The sequence below is a fragment of the Gopherus flavomarginatus genome, chromosome 2 (assembly GCF_025201925.1).
Source record: "Gopherus flavomarginatus isolate rGopFla2 chromosome 2, rGopFla2.mat.asm, whole genome shotgun sequence".
NCBI lineage: Eukaryota > Metazoa > Chordata > Testudines > Testudinidae > Gopherus > Gopherus flavomarginatus.
Genome location: NC_066618.1, coordinates 18,416,266 through 18,441,060, shown reverse-complemented (window position 1 = coordinate 18,441,060; position 24,795 = coordinate 18,416,266). Strand labels below are relative to the sequence as shown.

The 24,795-nt window shown below is 43.4% G+C and overlaps 1 protein-coding gene across 2 annotated transcripts in view; it reads right to left on the bottom strand.

The window, feature by feature from the left end:
* DPP6 (dipeptidyl peptidase like 6) overlaps nt 1–23,549 on the bottom strand; it is a 792,069-nt gene extending 768,520 nt beyond the window's left edge. For both annotated transcript variants that reach the window (XM_050940410.1, XM_050940409.1), the window contains exon 1: nt 23,186–23,549. Coding sequence is in view for 1 of the 2 variants with exons in the window: in XM_050940409.1 (XP_050796366.1) it covers nt 23,186–23,236 (51 nt within the window). In the remaining variant the exon portion in view is untranslated. The remainder of the gene's footprint in view (nt 1–23,185) is intronic.
* Between the last annotated feature and the right edge of the window lie 1,246 nt (nt 23,550–24,795).

The window sequence follows — 24,795 nt, the reverse complement described above, 5'->3', positions numbered from 1 at the left end:
AGTTGCAATCTAGCTAAAATGTCAGTTCTTCTGCCAGCCCAATGACAGCAGAAAAAACAGAGTGCAAAAACAGTCATACTTGCAATTGTAAGTTTTAGGTGTCTAGGCAGATGTTGAAACCATTAATTTAGGGATATTAATCTTTAAAGAATCTCTCTTTTTAAAAAGGGACCTTACAAAAATGCCAAGTCTTATTTACCATATCTGATAGAAGATTTCATCTGCTGCAGAAACCCGTGAATTTCAAACTCACTCTGAAATCTGTGTGGTATCTGCAGTGATTCCCCAGTGATCCCTTTGAGTCATTATTTCCATAGGATCAGCTTAAATGTATCCTTACTAAACAAGTAATAAACAACGTTAATTAAAAAAAAAAAAGTTACAGTCAAATTCTCCTGCTTCCTGCAATAAAACTAATCAGTATGTTGCTTTCTGCAAGGCAGGCTCTAAGGAACCTAGGACCCAAATCAGCAAAAATACTGAACTGTCCAGATGAATACAAACTTTTAAGGAAAGAAAAAACTTTTTGAGTTATGAAGAGAGATTGTCATGGGAGTTTCTCTTACAGCTACATAACTAATGGAAAAGCCTAGGCACTTTATCCCCGATTCAAAGCACTTAGTTGGGGGACTACTCCCATGCTTAAAGCTAAGGACATGCATAAGCTACCGTTCTGAATCAGGACCTTTGGCTCCAATTCTGCTTCCACTGAAATGTTATATCTCTATAAAATCAATGGGAAAATACCCATCGACGTCAACAGGAGCTAGATCAGATGTTTCGTGGGGACGGTCAGGACTTAGGAGATTTGCTTTATCCCTTGAGATCAGTGTTTCAGTCACGGCCAGCTAGGACCATATTTCAACGCCATCACTGGTGGCATATGTGAAATGGGTCTCAGTGCAGTTCCCAGTGGACAGGTTTCCACATCACATTTCAAATGGTTTACTGGCAATCTCAGCAGAATGGCCAAGCACTGAACAGGCTTGTAAGCAATATCCCCTGGAACAGAACTGATGCTCTTAGACCGGGCAGTATGGTGACAGACAATTTACCTACTCATGCTGTCCCAGCTGTGCGGATGGACTTTGTTTTCGGTGCTATCAATCTGGCATCTTTAGCTTTAACTTGAAATGAACAAACCCTTCCTGCATTTTTTCTTAGTCTAAAACCTCACAAAATGACCAGCATAAACAAATATATTCTAACTGAAAGGCAAAAGGTTTATATAGAAAATGCTTTAGGGAAAACAATGGTCATTCTGAAGGCACAACATTCAGGCTGACATCCTCAGAGTCTCCTGGGGATAATAAATAAAATATATGGGAACAGGACATCCAAATCCCCTCAAGAGCTTTGAAAAAAATCTCAGTCATATTGCACCAGCAGGCAACTCTGATCCCTTAACATGGATGCTCAGACACTAGGGTGACGGGTCCATATAAGTATCTAGATGCTTCTATTATACCTCCCCTCAGCAGAGATCCAGCTTTAAATAATTGTGAACTAATTTTTTCCTCAGCAACTAACTTCCGCTAGACAAATGTTGCCAGCAGCTAGCAAAACTTTGCTCCTGTATGAATACACTTCACTTGTGGTGCATGCTGTGCATTAAATTGACTAGCCATTGTGGGCCTTTAATCTAATTTCCAAGGTTGTGTGAGAGCCACTTCTGATTAATATAAATTTCACTCTACAATAAGAACTGTGGGCAAAGAGGCGTTTGTGCAAGAGCAGAGTGCTAGTTTCTTTGCTGCTGACAAGTTGATTATAATTGAAAAAAAACAATAGTGGAGCAGGGCAAAGAGTTATTAGCATTTATACAATGTCTTTCATCCAAGGATCTCCGTACACTTTATAAGCCTCAATTAAGCAAGCCCCACAACACCCCTGTGAGATAGATAAGTGCTAAGATGCCCATTTTACAAATAGGGAAACATATGACAGGCTAATTGGGGCTTGTCTATAATGTGGATTTTTGCACCAATGTCACTGCACCAATGCAAATCCCTAGTGTAGATGTCGGATACCAGACTACAAGGTGATTTGCAGCAACGTGGCTTACTCTAAAAACCAGGATAAACTGCACCAGCACTTCTACTCTAGCAGTTTGTATTTATGCCCCACCATTGCAAAAAATGCATTATAGACAAGTCCCACTTGGCTTGCCTAAACAGAGTCAGTGAATTAAAAGTGCAGCTGTGAAAAGGAGGCAGGAGATCAGACACTCAGTCCCCAAGTCAGACCCGAAAAAGAAAGAGGCACACATCAGGAAGGAGAGAGAAAGAAGGTGATTCAAAAGCATCACCCACTAAGGCTCTGTCTATACTGGAACTTGGCTGTCTGCATGTCAGTTTTAAACCACCACAACATCCGGATGTCAACAAAACTGCTTGTGTACAGAGCTGTTGTTCTCTCATCTCTCTCGTATGGGTGCGAAACATGGACACTATATAGATGTCACATCGAGCAGCTCAAAGCATTCCACATGCGCTGCCTCCGCAACATCATGAAGATCTGCTGGCAAGACAAAGTGCCCAATCTCGAGGTCCTCAAGAGAGCCCAGATGACAAGCATCGAAATGATGATCATGAAGTCACAGCTACATTGGACTGGTAATGTCAGCCGCATGGATGCCAACAGAATCCCCCGCCAGCTTCTGTATGGTGTGCTCTCCCAGGGCATCCGGCATATAGGTCGTCCACGGAAACGTTACAAGGACACCATCAGAGCCAATCTGCAGTACAGCAGTATCAAACCTAGGGACCTTGAGGACACGGCCAGCGACAGAACACAGTGGCATGCAACAATTAGAAATACCTGCATCGCCTTTGAGGAAGACCACTGCCAGCGTCTACAAGAGGCACGCGAACGACGTCACAGAGCATCAGCAGCGCACACTCCACTGACTGCAAACTTCCCATGCACCATCTGCAGCAAAATGTGCACCTCTAGAATTGGCTTGTACAATCATCAGAGGGCACACCATGAGACCAACAATAGATGATCTGCACAGATTTGTCATCATCGGATTGATGGACTACCAAGATACTGGAACTTTGTTGGCAAAACTTTTGTCGTTCAGGGTTGTTAAAAAGAAAAAAACACACACACCCCCCAAACAACAAAAGTTTTATCAACAAAAAGCGCCAGTGTGAACAACGTATTGTCAGCAGGAGCGCTCTCTCCTGCCAACAAACAGCAGCTACAATGCGCACCTTTTAGCAGCACGGCGGTAGCAGCACAGCTGCATCGCTAAAATGCGGGTAGTGTAGACAAAGCCTAACTCTGATCTCCCACAGAATTTCACACCAAGTCTGGTGCATGCTACTAAAGTTTGCCTTTTTGAAAGCACAAGGGACCAACAAGTTCTGATCCACTTGTTCACTCCTGAAATGACTGACCATAGATGATGCATATTTGTGCCTTATGCTGCTATCTCCTCTTGCACCTATTGACTTGATACATTCAGACAGGACTGGAAAACTGATTTACTATGAGCTTCCGCAAGAGACGGTAATTTAAAAACAACAAACACCTAGCCAGCAGTTTTATGAATAGTCTGCCTGATGACAGCCAGAAGTTTAGTGTTTTAACCTTTAGCAGTGAATAATAACCACCTATCCAGCAATCCGATTAGAGAGCATGGATTCCATTTGCTATAATTAAAAATCTTGTTCAATGTCTTTCACATCATTACCCATTACGTTGGAAAATGCAGAGTCATTTATGAAAGTGATAATCAGGGTCATTTACAGGAGTGCTCCACAAGTCCCTGCTGTGCAGGGCTGGAACTCCTTCAGAGGAAAATGGCTCTATGAAATAGGCCATCCAGCTTTCTGACTAAGTCAGGTCAGCTTGCCATGCAGCCAGCATCTGTGGTCTTCTATCAATATAACACAGAAAGCTGAAGGTATCATTTCCTGTAGAAAGGGCTCTTATGTGCACTGTGGCCTTAAGACAACTCATTGCTCTGCTTTTTAAAAGGCCAAGTTATGTCACTCAGTGTAGCACCATTGCACGTGGTTCAGTGCCTGCTTTTGTCTACAGCAACATATGGTTAGTGTACAAAATTCAGCTCTTTAGACTAAATGTTTACATGATATATTTTGTAATAATGCACCACTATGTCTCCATCTGTCATGTCAGTAATGTAAGGATAATAAGGAACACTGATCAAACGAGGAAACCTCAGGGCAGCATCCAAATCCCTCAAAGAGTAACTCCAATTGTTCTATGCACAAGTGCTCATAGCTGTACATCAGATATCAACACCATGGTCTGTAGACTGCGCCCTGAACTTATGCAGTTACAGAAAGGAGTGTAAGGGGCATAAGATCTTCCATCCTCACTGTGCACCCAGTACTCCCAGCTGTAGGCAAATGGCTAGGGAAAGGGTGAATCCCTAGCTCCACCCTCCCTAACACATTCACCACAGCCAAAACTGGCAAGGCAAGCAGAAGGACTAAATCAGCTTCTTTACCCAACGACTGAAAGATAGCTAATGTAATGCCAATATTTAATAAGGGCTCTAGAGGTGATCCCAGCAATTACAGACCAGTAAATCTAATGTCAGTACCAGGCAAATTAGTTGAAATAATAGTAAAGAATAAAATTGTCAGACACATAGAAGAACATAACTCGTTGGGCAAAAGTCAGCATGGTTTCTGTAAAGGGAAATCATGTCTTACTAATCTATTAGAGTTCTTTGAAGGGGTCAACACATGTGGACAAGGGGGATCCAGTGGACATAGTGTACGCAGATTTCCAGAAAGTCTTTGACAAGGGCCCTCACCAAAGGCTCTTACAAAAATTAATTGTCATGGGACTAGAGGGAAAATCCTTTCATGGACTGAGAACTGGTTAAAAGACAGGGAGCAAAGGGTAGGAATAAATGGTAAATTTTCAGAATGGAGAGGGGTAACTAGTGTTCCCCAAGGGTCAGTCCTAGGACCAATCCTAGTCAACTTATTCATAAATGATCTGGAGAAACGGGTAAACAGTGAGGTGGCAAAGTTTGCAGACGATACTAAACTGCTCAAGATAGCTAAGGCCAAAGCAGACTGTGAAGAACTTCAGAAAGATCTCACAAAACTAAGGGATTAGGCAACAAAATTGCAAATGAAATTTAATGTGTATAAATGTAAAGTAATGCACATTGGAAAAAACAACCCCAACTATACATACAATATGATGGGGGCTAATTTAGCTACAACTAATCAGGAAAGAGATCTTGGAGTCATTGTGGATAGTTCTCTGAAGACATCCACACAGTGTGCAGCAGCAGTCAAAAAAGCGAACAGGATGTTAGGAATCATTAAAAAAGGGATAGAGAATAAGATGGAGAATATCTTATACCCTTATATAAATCCATGGTACATCCATATCTTGAATACTGCGTACAGATGTGGTGGTCTCATCTCAAAAAAGATATACTGGCATTAGAAAAGGTTCAGAGATGGGCAACTAAAATGATTAGGGGTTTGGAACAGGTCCTATATGAGGAGAGATTAAAGACGATAGGACATTTCAGCTTGGAAAAGAAGAGACTAAGGCGGGATATGATAGAGGTGTATAAAATCATGAGTGATGTGGAGAAAGTGAATAAGGAAAGGTTATTTATTTGTTCTCATAATATAAAAACTAGGGGCCACCAAATGAAATTAATGGGCAGCAGGTTTAAAACAAATACAAGGATGTTCTTCTTCACACAGCACACAGTCAACCTGTGGAACTCCTTGCCTGAGGAGGTTGTGAAGGTTAGGACTATAACAGGGTTTAAAAGAGAACTAGATAAATTCAGGGAGGTTAAGTCCATTAATGGCTATTAGCCAAAATGGACAAGGAATGGTGTCCCCAGCCTCGTTTGTCAGAGGGTGGAGATGAATGGCAGGAGAGAGATCACTTGATCATTACCTGTTAGGTTCATTCCCTCTGGGACACCTGGCATTGGCCACTGTCAGTAGACAGGACACTGAGTTGGATGGACCTTTGGTCTGACCCAGTATAGCCATTCTTATGTTATATCCTGAAAAGAGGGGGAGGAAATTGCTCCCCAGAGCAAGGGCAAAACAGGAAGAATTATGACTGAGTCACATTCTCTTCACTGTGCTCCTCCTGGGGAGATGCAGCTAGACTCTGCCCCTTCTGCAGCGGTAAGTCTAAAGGGTCAGACTATGCTTGTGGTAGCACCTGAGCCTGAGTAGGGATTTCACCATCCACTGCAGGCTTTGTTCAGGGGGCCATATCTGAAGATTTGTACACAAGGAGATTTGGGAACAATACATTGGAAACCACACCATGGTGTTTGAAGAAGGCATTATGTCAGTTCACCTCTGTGCACGCTGGGTAATGACTTAAACAGAATGTTTTTATAGGGATCACAACAGCTGCAAAACACCCATTGCATTTTTACTGGGAAGGCCAGAATGATTGCTTTGGAATCAGATCAGATCAGATCCAAAGAGACAGAAACACAGAGGCACCAATGAAACCCATTACAATCTCAAATGGCAGATTCGTTTTCTTTTTTAAAAAAAGAAGGAAAAAAATGAAATCCCCCAACTATGTGAAAGCATCCTTACTGTAATTTAAACCACTCTGGATCAAATCCTGCTCATTTTATTATTGCAAATATTCAATGGAAGTCAATGCATGCTTAAAATATTGTGCTGGATATTACAGGGATTATATAGAAGTGTGTGACCTCTCATAATATAGATAAGAGTAAAGGATGAAAAAATTGTGGAACATGACATTTGTTGCCATCATATTGATCACTCTGCTTGTGTGTTATATCCATTCCCCTAACCTTGTGTCTGTCTTGTCTATGCAGATTGTAAACTCTTCAGGGCAGGAACTGTCTATTACTCTGTTCCGTGTCCAGCACAACGAGACCCCATTCTTGGTTGGCCCTTAGGCACTGCTATAATAAATACAAATACCAATTGATAGCATTATAACTCAGCATGCTTTCTTTGGGCAGTTTAGTGTTATACTAATTTTTTCAGAGTATGCCTGAGTTATGGGGCATGGTGTGAGAAAGAGTGTGTGTGTTAATATGTATCATCACTAGATATGTGCAGTAATTGGAATTTCCATTTTCTGGAAAATACTGCAATTACAAAATTTGTTTGTTCCAAATTGGTTCAAACACAACATTTTTTGAAATTTCAAATGAAACAAACTTCAGGTCAATCAAAATGTTTCATTTAAAAATTTCAACATTCTAATTGTTTTGGTAATAAGAGAGCCAAAAGTAATGGGGGGAAGGGAGGAAGGAGTCAAAACCTTCCATTCCCAAAATGTCAAAACTGAATGCTAGAGAGACAGGGTGAGTGAGGTAATATCTTTTATTGGACAAACTTCTGTTGGGGAGAGAGACAAGCTTTTGAGCTTACACAGACCTGAAGAAGAGTTCTGTGTAGCTAGAAAGCCTGTCTCTCTCACCAACAGAAGTTTGTCCAATAAAAAGATATTACTCCCTTGTCTCTCTAATATCCTAGGACCAACATGGCTACAACACTGCACACAAAACTGAGTGTTTCAATCTTAACACTTTTTCCCCCACTATTTTTTTCAAAACAAAATTTTGTCAAAATTGACATGTTCTTGTGGGAAGTTTCAGTTTTGATGAAATATTTTCCAATAGAAAAACATTCCTTTGGAAAATCTGACTAGTTCTAATAGTTATCATCCAAAAAGACTGTCCGTAGCCATTTAAAAATATTTAATAGCTTACTTTTACACATAGGATAATGTCTGGTCCAGGAATAAGAGTACATTGCTGTCCACCACATATGAAAAAACTCTGGTCAGGTTTTTGATTAAAGAAAATGAAAAACACACATAAATCACATGCAAAAATTGAACTTCCACAATATTTTCCTTACTTTTCTTTGTAAATGAAAATAAAACAGTAGATACTGTAGGTGCATTTTGCATGGAGCAATGTTATTATAACTAATTATCCATTGTGCTTATACATACAATTTTTCCATACATCAACCAAATGCTTATTATTAATTTCTTACAACACAGTAGCACTCAACCACCCCAAACTAGCATGAATCCTGTTCTAAGTAACACACACACACGGTGAGACAGTCCTTACCCCAAGGGTCTTATAGTCTAAATAGACAAGACAGACAAAGAGTCAAAGGAGGTACCCCCATTTTACAGATGGGAACTGACACACTGAGTTTAAAGGTACATCTACACTTATGGTGTGTACTGTATGGACACTACATGCCCTGCTAGCATGGGTATACATAGCAGTGTAGCTGGTGAGGCACAGCTTAGGTGACTACAGCAGAGTGCCCTACATACCTGAACCCCCAGACTACATACCTGTAAGACACTCTACATGCCCAAGCAGTACGTCCCACAACTACACTGCTATTTTTGACAGTGTAGTGTCCCTCTGCCTCTGGCTGCTGGAGCCTTTCTGTGCAGCAGTGAAAAGCTCCAGCAGTAGGAAAAGGTTATGACGGCAGTAAAGGTTCTGGCAGCTTCTCGCCGCCAGAGCCTTTCCCCAATGCTAGAGCCTTTCACTGCAGCGCGTGGTTACATGCGTAGTGCCTGTACTACATATCCCATTGTAAGTGTAGACATGGCCTAAAACACTTACCCATAGTCACACAGGAAATCTGCGGCAGAGCTAGGTGTTGAACCTAGACTTGCTGAGCATCAGTTCAGTGCCTTAGCTGCAAGACAAATATTTCCTCTCAGGAACTATACAAGATTACATCAATACATGCATAAAGCTAAGGCCACCATGACATCCAGAGCTTAGTTTCTTTTCTTTTGTGTATTACCTTTATTGGCATTTTGATGCAGTTTTCATTTTACATGTCCTCTCTTTGTGACTGGATACACTGTAGAAAAAAAAAGGCCCATTTGTAAAATGTCAGTTTTTCCTATCTGTGAGCAGATGTCCCAAACTTTCCATTTTAAACAAGTCACAGTTGTCTTACATGGACTGCAGCCTGCAAGAGTCAGGAAACCACTGGACAAAACAATTTGAGTTCATGCAGCTGTGCAAGCAAACCGAGTGGTAACAATGAACTATTACCAGACTCCGCGATCAAAAAGAATATCAAGGGCAGCTCATGCTGTAAGAGGAAAATTTTGTGGACTATGTGAGCCGAGTGACCCATTCATTTAAAGAAAGAAAGAAAAAAAAAAAAAAAGCAGCACTATTCAGGTGAACATCTGCATTTTGATCACATCTTTAGCGTTGTATTACCATATGTTCGTCCTCTCTCATGTTTATAGTTACGTCTCTAGACTTGCCTTTCCCACCAGGAGCAGGAGGTATTTGCATTAACAACTTCTTAGGCATCTCCGTATCACAGAATGTGGCATCTGATTTTCAATTATATTTTCTCACACTGTAGCTTTGCATCAATAGAGTTGCATTAATATTCTTTTGCTTTTTATATCAGCATGTCTTCCTATTAGCTGGGAATTGTTACTGCCTTTCTTCACATCATAAAGTTGTTTCTGTACAATACCATTTTTGCCTTTCCTCACACCAGCAGATGACATTCTTTCTGCTGGCAAATGAGAAGTGTATAGCAAACAATACCACCACACTCCCAGACTACCTCTCATACTGGTATGGATACAAAAGTTGTATAATTTTACTGACGCCGTAGAATTCTGACCAGACTCTCTCACTGATGTTGTTTTGTCTTCCCGTCGTATAAAGAGCCACTGTCCCCAGACTTTCATCCATGCTTCCTTGCCACAAACACTGACTGGCATTTTGATGTAGTTTTTGTTTTACATTATAGTGCTTATGCCAGCATCTTGGTAACTGATGCTCCATTTATTCACAGAAATGATACAGCCTGGGGAACAACAATGCAACTTCTCCCAAAAGCCACCTCGCCAATGTGTTTTAACCCTGCTCTAAAGGGACCATTTCTAGGAGTGGGAAATCATTCATTTTCCTTGCCCAGTCAGGTTCTCCTGTGTCTGCCAATGCAGATGCCACTTGTGGTGGTGCTCTTTGCAATGGGGACACTAGTTCACAGCTGGACTAAGACCATCAAGCAGTCAATGGATATTAGAAACTTTCATCAGCTACTAGCCTGAGCTGGACTCAAACTGACCTAAAAGTGAACGGTTTCACACCCTCATGACCAACCCTGAGGCCTCAAATTTTGCTTAATATCGGTAAGCGTTTACCTTTCCGCAGTCACAGCTACATGCAACAAGCTTTCTTTACAATAGCAAAAAGCAGAGGTCTCAGCACCAGTGTCTGCATTTGTCAGCCACGAACCGTTAAGACATTATGTTTCAATGTCACAGTGTACATAACTCTTTAAAAACCTAAAAAGTACAGGTAAAACAAATCCCACACTAAAATAAAATGCTTTCTATGTACAGTCGAACCTCAGAGTTACGAACACCAGAATTACGAACTGACCAGTCAACCACACACACACACCCGCCTCATTTGGAATTAAAAATATGCAATCAAGAAGCAGCAGCAGCGGCAAAAAAAAAAAAAAAAACCCAAACAAATACAGTGCAGTACTATGTGTAGTAAGTGAAGGCCCTGATAATGGCCCAGTATGAGGTCTGAGGCCTGAACTAAAGTAATGGTCACGACTTAGCTAAAAAGCAAAGTCAGGCTGTGAGCTGAAAGCCAGCTTGGTTCACAGATGCTGGCACGGAAAGGGCTGATGCTGCATAAACATATATTTACCTAGCATACCGAAGTATAAACATGGTACCAGAACACCTTATACTGGAACATTCCACAGACAAGAAAGAACAGGCCGATCCATCCCAATGATGGGGGCAAAAGGGTAAAATGATGGAGAGAATTGTTTTGATTGAACCAACAGGTACAAGGTGAGAGGCGGCACCTTACTACGTAGAGGGGTTGCACCTCAATACGTCAGGAGTGATGTGTAACTTGTTTGTACCTGTGTATAAGAATGCATCCCTGGGGCGGTGTCTGGGTCCGGCCTAGGGGCAGTGGAAAGTCCCGCCACTGACTGAGCCGAGTCCACTGACCGTGGGTACATATTCGTAGTATGCCCGGTAGACTAAGGAATCTGCGGAGAACTACTACTGTATCCAATACGGCAATAAACCTGGCCAACGTGCCTTCGTACCTTACTAGACTCTGTGGTCATTGGGGGTTCTCTTCGGGTCTGCTGTGTCAGCTATCTGCAGAGCTGGGACAGCACAAGAGGGAACACGCATGCAGCTGAGTGATATCAACAAGGAGAGAGCAGAGCACCACACCGGTAGCATCTGACAACACCTCTGACAACACTATGTTAAATCTAAACTACTAAAAAAATAAAGATAAAGATTAAAAATAATATTTGACATGGTAAGGAAACTTTCTGTGTTTGTTTCATTTAAATTATGATGGTAAAAGCAGCGTTTTTCTTCTGCACAGTAAAGTTTCAAAGCTGTATTAAGTCAATGTTCAGTTGCAAACTTTTGAAAGAACCATAACGTTTTGTTCAGAGTTATAAATATTTCAGAGTTATGAACAAATTCCATTCCCGAGGTGTACGTAACTCTGAGGTTCTACTGTCATTAAAAGGTGTAAATCTCAAACTCAACAGACACAGATAAGAAGGCAACAGAGGGAACCTGGTAAAGAAACCCATCCAAAATACAGAAAGAGTTAAATGCACATTCTGGTATCACTGACATCATTGTACCTTTCCTTGTATCATAATTTACTCTCTCTAGATTTGAGTTTTCCTTTCTCTACATTTTTACACATCGAAGACTTGAACTGACACCTGTTGGCTCTTCCTGGTATAACAACATAATTCCCACTGCCATAGCTTCTACTTTGTCCACACTGCAGCTAATTGCCAAAAGGCTTGCTTTGGTGTTACTTACATTTCTTTGTTGGGTAAAGTGCTAACCATCCCTTTGCACTGAAAACAGTCTCATTTTCTTTACATCATGGCTGGATCTCCTTTGACTTGACACACCTTTGCCTTACCTCACTTCTTTTCAGAACATCAGCCTGATTTTCCTAAACTGCCTCAGAATTCCTTTCACTTTTTACCACAGCCATTGCCACAACGGACTTTGACTGACATTGCAAAGAAACTTGTGAGGACACTAAACTTTATGACAAGTAGCCACCAAGCACACTCAGAGCCAGCTTCAAACCTTAAATAATATTCCAAACCAAGGATAGGTAAGGTTTAGGGGCTAATAAATACGTAGTTCATTAAAACACAGCCATTACTGATAGCCCTCTGTAAGTACTCCTGGGTGGACATTATGTATGTTAGATGTTCTAAATTCATGTTAGCAATATGGAATTGAATTGATATTTATTGTGTATTCACAGTATCCCTTGGAAGGTGTTGGCTATACAACAGTGCACCAGTTTTCAATCACTAGGTGAAAAAGCAAAAATTACACTATCCCAAGACAGAATCTCTACAACCATAAAACAGAGACAAGCTGAAGACCCTGGAAGTCCACTAAGGAACTTGTTACACCAAGCTAATTAACTTGGAAAGTGCTTATCCAGCACAGTGCTGGACATCAGTACAGAACCATAAGACAGATGGCTGGACAGGTGTTAGACGGTTGTGTCTGTGTTATAGTCTTCTTATAGGTCCTGATTCAGTAAAGCACCAGAGCATATGTTACCCTTTAAAATTAAACACATAATCAAATATTTTGCTGAATTAAGGAAAATAGGGAATATGCCACTGGTGTATATGATTTATTTTTTAACCATGATTGCTTATAAACATAGGCGCCAACTCTGTGGGTGCTCCAGCACGGGGAAAAATTGGTGGGTGCTCTGCACCATTGGCAGCTCCCCACCCAGAAGCCCCAGCTCACCTCTGCCTCCTCCCCTGAGCGCCCTGTGTCTCCGCTTCTCCACCTCTCTCCCAGCGCTTGACACTGCGAAACCGCTCTTTCGTGGTGGGAAGTGCTGGGAGGGAAGGGGGAGGAGGGGAAACATGGCACACTCAGGGAAGAGGCAGGGCATGGGACAGGGATTTGGCGAAGGAGTCCAATAGGGGCAGGGACTTTGGGGGAAGGGTTGGAATGGGGGCAGGGGCAGAGTCAGGGTGGGGTTTGGGGGGGTGTCGAGCAGCCACTGGTGCTAGGAAAAAAGTTGGCATCTGTTGTGCTAGGTGCTGTACATACACACTGTAAGACTCAGTCCCTTTATAAAGACAAAAACACACCTATAAAAACAACTTTCTAGAGCTCAAAAGAAATCAATACAAGATCAATAGAAAATTTAATACTTTTAATATAGCTCATTGTTAGATTCCTTTACATGTTTGCATCCAAGGAAGGTGTCCAGATCATCTAGAAAAGCATCTTTATTTAAATAAGGGATTTTAACAAATTTAGAATATTAAGTTACAATACAATATGCAGAAACAATACAGTACGAGAACAGTACGGGACTGACCCTGAACTTTCTTCACTGGCAAAGCTCCCAATGAATGGGAAGATTAGGCAGGACTGGACCCTATTAAAATGAAGACATGTTGTAATTTTTTAACTACTGCTCCATTCACCAGCATTTCAGATATCCTTGCTATGGACCACAGATCTGTTTTTACCTGGATCAATAACCAGAGTTCATGAAGAGTAACATTCTTGCATTACAATCATTTGCTTCACAAACTAGATCTTCATGAAAAGTACTTTCAGCCCTCTTAAAGCCTGATGAGAAGACATTAGTACAAGTATGTTTTTCACTTCCTCATAATTAGACACAAGAAAAAAAGCAATATAAACTCATTTCTGGGATGTTCTGGTTGAAACAGAAAAAACGTTCAGTATTTATAGTACAGGAAAAATGCCAAACTATAATTTCATTTTCCATCTGTGTTTTTAATAACATCAGTGCAAAAGTGAAACCAAACAAAACATGCTAGATATCATCCTTGATTGCCATATCTCTAGCACACATTTGCATCATCAATAAAGTCACAGCTGAACAAAGGTCCTGGAGTCTGGCAAACCCTATGAGCAATCTGAGAGACTGCTGAGATTCTGCAGGTAGAAAACATGCAGAATGAGGCCACATTCACTCCAATATATACCTGACTGTGCACAGTCAATTGCAGGATCAGGACCTGAAATTGTAACTGCCTGAGTTTTAAATGTCTTGTTCTGTTTTTTCTTTTATTTTCTTTCCTTGCCCTCCCCTCTTTTGGTAAAATTCAGTATATTTCACCATTTCAGATCTGTAAAATATAATGAAAAACCCTTACTGTAATATAAGAGGTTGCCTCTAGATTCAATCTGAAGTCAGTTATTCAGGTAAATTCTCATTGAGCTCAATGGGAGAAGTAATCCCATTAAATTTGATGGACCTTTTGCCTGAATAATGATTTCAGAATTAGGTCTTCTAATGAGTTACCAGAATTCATCCCCAATGAACTTACACACTGTCTGTATGCATGCCTGAGCTGATAGAAGGCTGATGATTCTAAGTCAACCTAAAAGGGATTTTTCACACTAGAGCTGACCGCTTTGCTTATCACATATGCAGTCTGCTGCATCAGGGCACGCAGCAGCCATGAGCGCAGATGATTTTACTGTATCTGAAGGTAAGCCTTTTGTTTTCCATTTCTGGACCATCTTCACTCACTGAAAATACACACACTGCTTACTTCTCGCAATACAGACTCATGGAGATTTGATCAAATTAGAGGGAGCTTTTCACATTGACCTGTTCTTTAACAGGTTTGGGAGGATATTTTCCCCTGGGGAAAAACCCCTGTAAACAATGGGCCACATCACCTATGAGGTCTTCTCTACATTAGGTGAAAAAATAACAAACAAAAAAAAAAAAAAAACACACTACCACTTCCTCTGCACTGCAATGGGAAAGCTTTGGGTTTGCAGTTCCTATACAATACCTTGCAGACGTATGCAACAGCAATTCTAAGTGTTTTACAAGCACTGGTTGTAACTCTGATCCAGCTGAACTCATGCCATCTGCATTGGTTTCTCCCACTGGCCAAAAAGCCGCAAATGCTGCAACTGCCAGCTCATTCAGTTCTTTTAACTCCACCCCACCCTCATATAGTACAGCAGTGAGGACCCTTTATAGGGTGACCAGATGTCACAATTTTATAGGGACAGTCCCGATATTCAAGGTTGTGTGTTATATAGGCACCTATTAACCCCCAACCTCATCCTGATTTTTCACACTTGCTATCTGGTCACCCTAACCCTTTAAGCAGATAGGCAGTTCCCATAACACAGTGCCCAGCATTTGAAAGTTACCTGTAGGTCCCCCACAACCCACAGCAATGGCATTAAGCATTATGGAATAGTTGCTTCAGGAATTTCCAGGACTGCACTGATACAACCATGGATCCACCAATATAGCTCTGTCAAAAGCAGCATTTCAATGGGGATCTGCTAAACCATTGCAAGGGCAAGCAAGACATCCAGATATTTCATGTAATCGGTGCCCGCACAAGCTTTCCTCAAAGTAGTGTAGACACACCCAAAATGGGTGGGACTGGCAGACCTGCAGTCTCCATAGAACCAACCAAGTTGGCTGCTGCAGAAACAATGACAGCATCCATGTCCCTGTTCTACAAGCTTTATATAGTTTAAAAACTTCAGCCATCACCTTCCTTTTGAAGATAACACCATGAGTCGTCTATATTTGGCATTCCATAGGAGGAAGGCCTCACTTTCTAAATGACAGCATTGTGCATTAGTGGATTATACAAGATTTACCATACATAAAACAATTTAATAAATTGGCTTTGCCTGGCAATCTTACATGAGCCACTGTGTATCAGCATAATAGATAGATAACTCACACGCACCAGAATCCCAGAAAACAGAACATGTTTACATATGTACTGTGTTTTTGAGGATATCAAACCATTTACATTAATAGATTTAATACAATAATAGATTTAAAGCCAAAAACAGACCATTACAAAAACAAGTCTGACTTCCTGTATACACATACCATAGAATTTCACCAAGTGATTTTTGCACAAGACCACAATTTCTAGCTGTGTTTGAGGATATATTTTAGAAAAAAAATCCAATCTTGTTTTAAGCACTTCAAGGTAAGCTGTTCCAATGGCTAACTACCCTCACTGGTAAAATTGTGTGCCTTATTTCTTGTTTGAATTTACCTAGTTTTGGCTTCCAGCCATTGGATCTTGCTACGCCTTTCTCTGTTAGATTAAAGAGTCCTTTACTATCAGAAATTTTCTCCCAACCTGATATTTGCTCTGTGGTCATTATGGGTCTGATTCTCCATTGCCGTCCCCCTTGTATATTGACTTACACACATGCAAAGTGAGTGCAAAATTCTAACCAATCAGAACAGTACCCTCTGACACTCATTTTGCACAGATGTCGGTGACAACACATGGAGCAAGGCAACAAAGGACAACATGCCATATTTTCACAGGACTTGGAAAATTAATTCTTCAGTGAAAAGTAGGGAACTTCGACAGGCAAGTGAAGGGGTAGGAGGTTAAGCTACCAATCTCTGCACAAATTAGAAATTTTATTTATTTAAAAAAATCCAAGACTTTATTAGTGACAGAACCCTTCCAAATGTGGATTCCAAATGTGGTGGTGTCTTCCTGACTCCACAGGCAGACACAGCTCCCGGGCCTCCATTGTTTAGACATTTAAGGAGCAACAGGAAGTGGAATTGACAAGATCCGGTCACAGTCACCGCTCTATTCAGAAACCTGTGGGTAGTAGTAAAATCAACAGGAATCATGTGAATTTCCCCTTTGCTGCTGCTTAGGAAAGCTTTGAGGAGCAGATGCAGGCATTGGAGCTATTCACAGGAAAGGAAGACTCCAAAGAGGGTGGCTTGAGGAGGGGCGGACTAGACTCTGAACCATCAGAAGACTCGGAGGATAAGGGGGAAAATGAGCAAAGAGAATGCTACTTCTCCTTTCCAGCTATCAGGAGGAGGCTGGAGAGCTCTGATTTACCAGACACTTGCTAACCTAAGATTAATATGAAAGATGAAGCACTGGAGCAGGTTTCTGATAGAAAGTACCATGATATGAGTTCCTATCCCTCTGCCCAGTAGAGTAACTACAATAGTGCAAGTGGTACAATCACGCCAGGGCCCAGGAGATTATCAAGGTCCCACCAGATGAGCCTCTAGAGTAGAGGGGGGCCTGCGGGCCCCTGGAATAAGAGGTGGCTGGAATGGGGGGCTCCCCTCCAGCCAAGGCAGCCCCAGGCCCTGAGCACGCACAGCTGGCAAGGACACATGGGGAAGGCATGCAGGAATTGCACCACCAGGAAATGTGGAGGGGCACAGGCAGAAGATGCAGTCCCCTTCCCCCTTTTCTTCCTTCCCGGCACCTCCCCCCCGTCCACAGATGGAGCACAAAGAAAAACTGGCAACTTTGCATGGGATGATGAAATGGGGAAACTGGGGAAGTTTGGGGGAAGGTGAATGGAACAGAACTGAGTGGAGCCAGGGGGCTGCAGCAGAGCTGATGAAGGTGTGTGTGGGGGTGGAGTAGAGCTGAGGGGGATAATGGGAATGTGGGGGGGAGGTGGAGTGAAGCTGGAAAGGACTTGGGGGGGCAGCTGAGAGATGGCTTGTGAGGGCAGGAAACAGGGCTGGGGCAGGTGGAGAGCTAAAAGGGCCTGAAAGGCTGATTGGATTGGGGCTGGGAGTCAGTGAAGCAGAGGGCGGGGATGGGATCAGAACTGGAGGGGAACTGGGGGCTGTAGTGGGGGTGCAGGAGAGTGAGGAGATGGGAGGGCTGGACTGTTGATATAGGGAGTTGGGGGGGGAGCTGGAGATCTAGATTGGGCTGTGGGTGGGTCTGGAGAGAAGCTAGAGGACAGGGGCTGGATTGGGGCTGTGCGGGAGCTAGGCCAGAGCTATGATAAAGGGGAAGGAATTCAGGCGGGGGGGGGGAGCTGAAGGGGGCAAATTTCAGAGTCAGGAAAGGGGCCCTTAACCTATTATTGCACCAGGTCCTTTGCAGCCTTGATACACTACTGGCTCCACCTTCCAAGTTGGTAGATTGAGGGCTGGGCTTCTCACCAGAGTGTTATCCCTGGATCTTTCACATGGCCAGGCACTTGGCAGAAGGAGGCAACATGTGGGACCAGAGCTGCCATGGAGGCATAAGACAACTGTGAGAGTGTGCCTGACCTCTTGAGGGTCCCACAGGATCTGAAGAGTTTATGGGTAGGTCCTATGTCCACTTCAGGGGAGCAGAACCTGTCCCCCTGTGGAATGAGGTGGGGTAATTTCCATGAGTGGGTCCTCAGGGAGATTTCCATCCCATCCTAGGTGTGTCAAGATGCTGATTTCCACTTACTTGTAAGACGGCTACAGAATAGGTCCAGCCGGTCTTGGGGCTTTTCTGATAGGCATCGGTGCCAGCAATTTGAATATTTTAGCACTTCCTAAGGCACTGAGCAGTCTGAGGCACACAACATCATAGTGTAATCCATTGGCCCGGGTGTGTTACATATCCCCTGTATGTCGGATCCAGAGGAGATGCGAGTCTGTTACAGCTCCCAGACACAAAGCCTGATCCTTTCGCTCAAGCTGTAGAGACTCATGCTTTCAGTTCTAGAGATCCCAGCTTCAATCATTGGTGTGTCAGCCAAGATAGCTGTCACCCCAATAGCACACAAATGATGAACTGGATGTGCTATCAAAGTATTGCATGCTCTAAAGAAATGGGATACGTGGGGCTCAGAGAAGAGGAAGCCAGGGTGAAGGGACAGTCAAAAGTGCGAGATTTCACAATGTGCTTCAATGTGTGGATTTCCAGATATATCAGTTGCCACATGGGCTGATTACACTGAATCAGTGTAAGGACAACTGTACTCTGGCTGAGAACCATTATGGCAAGTTTCAGCCTGATGCGATTTATATCTCCAAGTAATAAACCTAGGTATGAAGTATGGTGAATAACGGAAATCACAACAGATCATTGATGTCTTTTATTTGTTTTTATATGAATTTATTACTCATGACAGGCACCAGTTTGACAGACCAGAGACTGAACAGCTGAAAGAGCAGGGGCAAATCAAGTGTCTCAGTTTGTTGCACCAATATGTCCCCAATATGACACGGATGGTCCTCTGGTGATGGTGAGTAGCTCAGTCTCTATATCTGTCCAATCCTTGGGCTCTCTGAGGCATCAAACAAGGATGCCAACTGAGTTCTTGTGTTATGAACACTTGCCACTAATCTTATTTGACAGTCACCTCTAAATAGCAACAGTTTTTGGCCACAGCTAATGTGGCCTGGATTTTAATCCAGCCAAGATGTGAAAGGCTCCATATGTTCCTATCCTAACCATGTCAGCCCTCCAATTAAGCATTAGCAAAGCCCTATACATGCATATACGTATACAGTGTTCATCACTGTAAAATGTAAAAGCAAATGTAGCAGCCTAAGATGTCTAGATACTTTCTAAATACAGACAATACTGTAGCCAGATGATGAAACTCAGAACAAGAACTGGACAGCAGCACCACTCTGTTGCTAACAGGCACAATTGGCTCTGTTGATGTGCATGTTCCTCTCACAGCTCCTTTGAATAATAAATTGCTTAGACAAAACACAGTCATAAAACTGTCCCCTACATACAGTTCTGCCCTCCGTTATTCGTGCACAACTTCACTAAAGCCATTCTCTCACTGAACTCTAAGTGCCATGTTCACAACTAGCAAATGTGGGTGCAACTCCACTGACTTCAGTGCAATTGTGCCTGCTATGAATTTGGCCCACTGGGTTTTCACTGGTGTAAGTGGGGACAGACTTTGGTCCCGTAGGTCTCACTGCTCTGGAGAGCCTTTTCTAAACCAAACAGTTATATATAAGAAAATTGGCATGTGTGAGATGACAGCCGCTGCAAAGCCAGAGAGCTATAGATTTATAAAACACGTATACTTGGAATCGTATTCATTTGCCAGTCTTGGCTCAGATTGATGGGGAACTGAAGGGAATAAAGTTCTAATTAAAGTAAAGTAATAACTGTATATAAGGACAGAAGCAAAGAGTTTGCCTAGTACCATTCAAGTCCTGTTACCACACACTTTGAAAAACATCCTGACAAGCTCATGGAATATGACCTAGTTTATAAAAGAAAACAATTGACCATTTGCCAAAACATTCCTGTGAAAATAAGAAAAGCTCCATTATCAAAGCTGTGAACTGTGTTTCCATATAGAATAGTCCCTCAGCTCAAATGATGGATAGGAAAAAGTTCAATAAAATAAAAATGACACTTGTCCAGGTAATATTTTTTTTAAGATATTGTGAAAGACTGTCACAGGGATACACAAATTTATCTTACTCTCACAAGCATGAATTCTCTTTTGGCTGGTCTAATTAAAGTAAAAAAAAAAAAAAAAAAAAAAAAAAAGACATCCCCAGATGTAGTGAGCTATCACCACACTTCTCGGGCGCATTGTGAGGTAAGAGGTCAATGGACCAAGATTCTCACATACTGTCACATCATTTTAAGAAGAAAAGTCTCATTTTGAGAGAGATTTTTTAAAGAGAGGAAGAAAATCAATATGTACTTAGTTGCTTGTCAAGATCCCAGTGAAACTGTCAAAAAAAAAAAACAAAAAAAACACACCTCACCACAGTGAGCTTTGCATTTTCAGTGACCTTTCAAATTCTGCCAAATAATTAAGATAATACATACTGTAATACAATCAGAGTCATTTCAGATAACACACACAGGCGCACACACGACATGCAGGGGTTTTTTTAAGTACCGGTATATTGCCACATGCATTATCTAGCAAGGACACTTAAAATATTAGGCTTTAATATGAATGACCAAAGACTACATTTTTTCCTAGTAATAAAAATGATAAATGGGTAAAATGAAACTTACTGAAATAACATTTTACAAAAGTGTGTCAGGATAAAAAATGCACCAGTTTAATTTTGCCCTAGATTTCAGGATCAGATCCACTAATTGTTACTCTGATGAAAGGTAAGAGCTGTTCAGTATTTTCTGGCTAAAATATTCTAAGTCCATCACATTAAAAAAAAACAAACAACATCCCTCACTTTAAATATTAACTGCATGCTCAATTGCCACAAACCAATTATAGGTGCTTATAGCCAAATTATGACAGAAGCAAGCTCTCCTACAAGTAAAACAAACCACCAAAGTTAAGTAGTATGGATTTAAGTCACCCATGTCAGTTTAACAGTTATGCTCTCCTACAATCTCAGAGTATGCATTCCAATTCAGTTAAAAATATTTTTTCAAAACCAAGACAAAAACTGGCACTGGGGTTGGGGGACAGACTGTTGAGTGGCTGATAAGATGTTATGGCTGCAACTTAGCAAGACCCTGCTAACCCGTAAGTCAGTGGCCAAACCTCCATTGAATCCTATTGCATCAGGCTCTGATGGGGTGGACAGCTCCTACAGTGTTATTTTGTTTTTAAATCAGGCACTCCAGCCTCACATGTCTAGCACAGAAGTGCTTAGATGGATCCATTTTAGTCACAAAGAGAAACAAAACCAGAAGATACAGCAGTTTCAATAAGTAATAGTAACGGGATCCCTTCCCTCCAATTATTTCTTGACTGTAGAGACCAAAGGTTAATAGGTTATAGGTGTTTACTAATTCTGTGACAATGTGTATGTAAATTAGGTTAATGCCGACCTTTAAACAGACAGTATCATCTCAGGTGGTTCATTATTCTTTTAGTAGTAGATATCACTCTAGTCAAGGACTATAACAACATTTACAACAGTAGTTTAAAAAAAAAAAAACAGATTCCCATGTGCTAGAGAACCCCAGCACCAAGTATTTTACAGGCATGATAAAAAAAAAAAGAATATGCAGCAATCACATTTAACTAATATTCCAGGGGGAAATGTTTGCAGAAGTTCCTGTTCAGTTCCCTTACTTGAATTCACAGATCACATCGCACTGCATCTTCCTGTTAAAACTAATGCTAGAAAAAGCAACATGATTGCCCTAGTAGTATAGAAAAGGAGTTATTTTACCACGGGATTTAGAACACCTTGGCCGTTTCTTACACGTTTCAGGATAGGGGAAAACACGTGCTGCCTTCGTTACACTAAATGTGAGCATTTCCCTAAGAGGCAGGCACGCGGAATACCAATCTCACACGTCTGCATTTTTTTTAATGCATCAACAGGTGTCTTTAACAGGCTTCAGGGTTATTTACAATAAGCTGTTTTTGGAAGCCGAGTCCTCTATAAAGACATCACGTTTCACGGCATCCCTTTCTCAGCACAAATACCGCCACGACACAGCTGCAATCCACTTTCACTACCCATGGCATCCCTGCAGCTCGGCGAGTATCAGCTCATGCAAGCAAGGGGCGAAGGGGGGGGGGGGGAAATTACCCCAGCAAAGCCGAAACCCAAACACCTAAAGCGGCTCAAGACAGCAGACAAAATAGACAAACATCTCTCTAGCAGCACAAGATGGCAACCGGCACCTCCTCCAGGAGATCATCTGCCTTTGGCGGGGGTTTCCCCCCCATCCCCTTTGGCTGAACGAGAAGGCATCTAGGGGTGGATGTGCGGAAAAACAAAAACATACATCGATCAAGACAACCGCTACAGTCACGCAGGAAGCAGAACAGGAAGAGGGAAAACCTCACTACGGCCCTCAAGTTATCAAAGTTGTCTGTGCAGCGATCTACTTCTGCTCATCAGCTCCCCCCAAACCACTTCACCCCCTTCCCCAGACATTGTGGGGCGCGAGGTTCTTGCTACCACCCATCCAGCCTGTGCCTGATTCTCTCTCTCCACAAGAGTCCAGGCAACAACATCAGCAGCTCCCAGCAAAGTGCAGAGGCAGCAGAGCAGTCGCCTGCGTTGGGGGGCTCCCTCCAAACCCACAGGTTCAAATCAATTCCCCTCTCCCTGGCACACAGCGTAACAATGGCAGGAAAGAGGAGCCGGACACACGGGGAGCCTCTGCCGAGGCAAAACCCTGCTGGGAAAGGGGCACTCCACAGCCACGATTCACCATCAACCGAGCCTCAGAGGACGGATCTCCGAGCAAAGCGACAAGTGGGGGTGTGGGGGCCGGCCAGGGGCACCCAACATGTTTCCACTAAAGGGGGGTGGGGGGTGAGCCCAGTACCAAGCCCGAGGAACGAGCCTCACAATTACTTACAGTCGTTGGAGGCTGCAGCAGCCACTTACCATCATGTTTCCTTGCATTTTAGCGGTTTTTATCATTGGCTTTTCCTTCATGTTCGCTCTGCGTGAGTGAGTGCGAGCGGCTCTCCCGGAGTTACTTAATCCAGCGGCCCCAGCACTTTAGCGAAGAGCCAGCTTGCCCGTGCGGGGGCTCTTGGGAGGGGCTGGAGAAGATTATTGATAATTGTTCCCCCTTTGCAAAGGAAAAACAAGAACCGTAGGGGGAAGGGATCCTCAGTCAACACCCAGCAGCTTCAGCTCCCGTCCTGCGAGAGCTCCCGGGTAAACAGAGCCACGCACCAGCCCCAGCCCCATCCCCGCACGCACGCAGCAGGCGGCTATTGCGAGTAGCCGGTGTGTGGTTTGTCTCGGGTACTCGGGGCGGCGGGCAGGCGGCTCGCACCGGCGAAGAGAGGAAGCGCCACTTGCATCAAGGTCCAGCACATTCAGCCCCAGCTGCGGGGGGGAGGCGGAGCATCATCCCGCCCCTCTCGCGGGGGGGCGCGCACGGCTTCAGCACAAGCAGGAACCGCCCCTCCCCGGCGTTAACTCTTTCCCGGCCGCGGCTAGGCAGCAAGTGGACCCGCCCGGCGGCTGCCCACGGGGTGGGGCTGTAAATCCTGGCCTCACTGGGGGGCCGGGGGACGCACGGCGCGTTGCCATGGTTACACTCCGGTAGCCTGCCCCGCTGCACCCCGCCCCTCCTCCTGCCTAGACGCCGCTCTGCTGGGCCACCCTGTCCCGCCTCCCCGCGGCTCCGGCTCGTCCAGCACCGCGGACTGCAGCCCCATCCCGCCTGCTGCAGCCTAGCGTCCTCCCCCTGCAGGGAGCCTGGGGGCCGGTGCGTGGCCTGCACCCCCCAAGCCCAGCCACACCCCTCTGGCTGCCGCGGCTCTGCCCAAGCCCCGTGTCCTCCGTTCAGCACGCTGGTGCCTGCCTCTGTGCACCCACTCCTCTCCCCTGCCCTTCCTCCTCGGGCTACCCGGGCATTCAAAGCCCGCTTTGCTCCTGGGCTCGCTGAGCAGGATTGTTACAGTCCACTCACTCTAGGCGATGACCCTCCTGCTGCAGTTTTCTTCCACAGGTGTTTGTGGCAGGGCAAAGGAACCGCATGTGGAGAGGGGCGATGACTCCTAAAGGTGTAGTGGGGTGGTATGTTTCTATGCCTCCTTTATTAATAAAGTAAAACAAACCCCATAAGGTCTTTTTCAACGCTATTGAGAACAGGCAATTTGGATGATATACAACAGCAGAAAATTCCGTGCAATCCTATTAGCATAAAACCTGAGGCTGCTTAACGCTGCATCAGAGAAATGTTGGGATGATCATCTAAAAGGCTTTCCAAAAATGTCAAGGCTCAGGAGCAGTGTATTGTGTGAGGTTTTGCCCTTATGTAGGTAGCAAGAGTGGGATTTAGAGAGGATGCAATTTGGGAAACGCAAAGAGAGGGGCAGATACTGTCTATAGTTCATAATGCCAAACGTGCCATTCTCTTGCTGTTACTCCTTGGTCCACCCACCAGTCTCGCCTCACTTTTTCATTTTCCTCTTTAACGTGGCCAGGGGCCTCACGCTATCACTACTTTCTCAAATGGAGGAAAGCTGGAGGTGGTT